General features: G+C 52.0%; 1 protein-coding gene across 1 annotated transcript in view; it reads left to right on the top strand.

Annotated features, from left to right (window-relative positions):
• Nucleotides 1–993, top strand: part of LOC123077800 (uncharacterized) — an 81,470-nt gene extending 80,477 nt beyond the window's left edge. Inside the window, exon 3 of the mRNA XM_044500128.1 lies at nucleotides 602–993. Within this exon, the coding sequence (XP_044356063.1) occupies nucleotides 602–682 (81 nt within the window). The 3' untranslated portion in view covers nucleotides 683–993. The remainder of the gene's footprint in view (nucleotides 1–601) is intronic.
• The last annotated feature ends 1,089 nt before the right edge of the window (nucleotides 994–2,082 follow it).

The raw sequence follows: 2,082 nt of genomic DNA, 5'->3' as shown, positions 1-2,082 counted from the left end.
ACAACATTTTCTATCCAAGCATACAACCAGAGCTGTTGCTGGACCAGGAGTACAACTGGCACTGTTTTAACATATTACCAAGTTCGAACAGATTTATCAAACATGCTCCATGAGTCCCCGATTTAGAATGGAATTTGTAGATATAAAAACGGTAGCCAGGAAAGGAGATTCCAGTGCACTAACATTCAGGTAGCAACTTTGTACTTGTTTGTTTCCTCTAGTTACTATAGTCAACATGAAATAGCAGCACCAACGGACAAAGCTTGGACGTCACTGGATTTCTTAGGAAGTAGGTAGCTTGTAAATGTGTGCGTAACATTTGGTAGATGTTCCAATTGCTTGTAAAATACAGTGATCGGTGTTCTAAATAACAGCAGCCAAACGAGTGCATGAGAAGCATTTCAGATATTCGACATATCCAGGTTGCCAATCCACACAAATTCTAAAGATAGCTCACAGCTCGCTAGCCGCTATTTGCCATCATCAACATTTACTGTGATATGTTTCTTCTGTTTAATTTCCTTTCTATCCCAGGCGGTTAATTTATGATTAAATTATGCTTGAATTAAATTACTAATTCGGTTTCTTTGCCATGGTGCAGAGGAAGTTGATTTTGAGTTTTGCCCACAAGTACCGCCTTGGTCTTTGGAAGCCCCGGGCAGAAGCCAGGAAAGTGCAGTAAAGTTGATTTGTTTTCAAAGTGTCCACTTGGAGAAATTATGTGCTGTTATTGGGCCGAAGCATGCTTGGGGCATCGAATAGTTGTGTTATCAGTTATTGGTTGGAGTAATTTGGATGCCGCGGTTAGAATGTTATCTGATAACTGATAAACTCTCATGCACATCCAACCAATAACTGGCCCACTTGATGGTACTCTTTTGTAGGATTTCTCTTTGTTAGGTTTGGGCATCATCACTCTTGTTGTTCTGAAGTCATTCGGCTCGCGTACCTTGCTCTCCCTGTGTTATCCCTAATAATATGTCAATTGGACTACTGATGATTATACCAGAATGTTGTTATGCGTATGGGCGATTGGTAGAACCAGGGATCCTACCGGACCTGCTCCGTAGGTTGTAGGGGAAGGATGGAGGAGGGCGCGCCGGCGGCTGGGCGCCGTCGCGTAGGAGGAGGATGGCGGCGGCGGCTAGAGTTAGAGGCGGCTAGGGTTCCGGCTCCTCTGAGAGCCGGGCAATAGGGATAATAATATTCTTATTGCTTAATTCCAAAAAAAGTCTTACAACCTATATTTATAACCTAGATAACTTGCATAAGAATTAACCTAAGATAACTTGTGGGCTAAGATTGCCCGGTGGGCCTAGCTAAACCGGCCATAACACTTCTCCCCGCCTGCACAAACAGCTCGTCCTCGAGCTGTAAGGTGGGGAAGCGCTTGCGGAACTCCTCGAGGCGATCAACCAGCGTCAAACACCTTCTCGACAGCTGGGGCGGCCAGGTCGACGGCGACGGCGTCCTCCGGAATGTAGTCTGCAACCTCCAGGTAGAAGAGTCGCGGGCAGGCATGGCCGGGCGTGTAGGGCTCGTCGCAGTTGAAGCACAACCCTTGACGGCGACGCTCGAGTAGCTCGGCTGAGGTGAGCCGGCGGAACGGGCGCGTCGCGGTCGCGGCGAGGGGTGCCGCAGAAGCCTACGCAGGCCGACCCTGCGCGGAATCCGGCCCGGGTAGCGACCCAGCGGTCCGGGACGGTGATTCCTGCTGGATGGCCACCGCGCGGCGCTCGAACGCACGGGCGTAGTACATGGCCGACTGGAGATCCTGGGGTCCCCGAAGCTCCACGTCCACGCGGATGTGATCCGGAAGTCCACCGACAAAGAGGTCGGCCCGCTGCTGCGCCGTCACGCCCGACGCATGGCATGCCAGGGCCTGGAAAAGCTCCACGTCCACGCGGATGTGATCCGGAAGTCCACCGACAAAGAGGTCGGCCCGCTGCTGCGCCGTCACGCCCGACGCATGGCATGCCAGGGCCTGGAAACGGTCGGCGAAGTTCTGCACCGTGGAGGTGAAGGGAAGGCGGCCGAGCTCCGCCAGGCGGCTCCCGCGAACCGGAGGCCCAAAGCGAAGGA

The sequence above is a fragment of the Triticum aestivum genome, chromosome 3D, assembly GCF_018294505.1.
Source record: "Triticum aestivum cultivar Chinese Spring chromosome 3D, IWGSC CS RefSeq v2.1, whole genome shotgun sequence".
In the NCBI taxonomy this organism is placed as follows: Eukaryota; Viridiplantae; Streptophyta; class Magnoliopsida; order Poales; family Poaceae; genus Triticum; species Triticum aestivum.
Note: the sequence above shows the minus strand (reverse complement) of the source record. Positions and strands in the feature narration are given on the sequence as shown.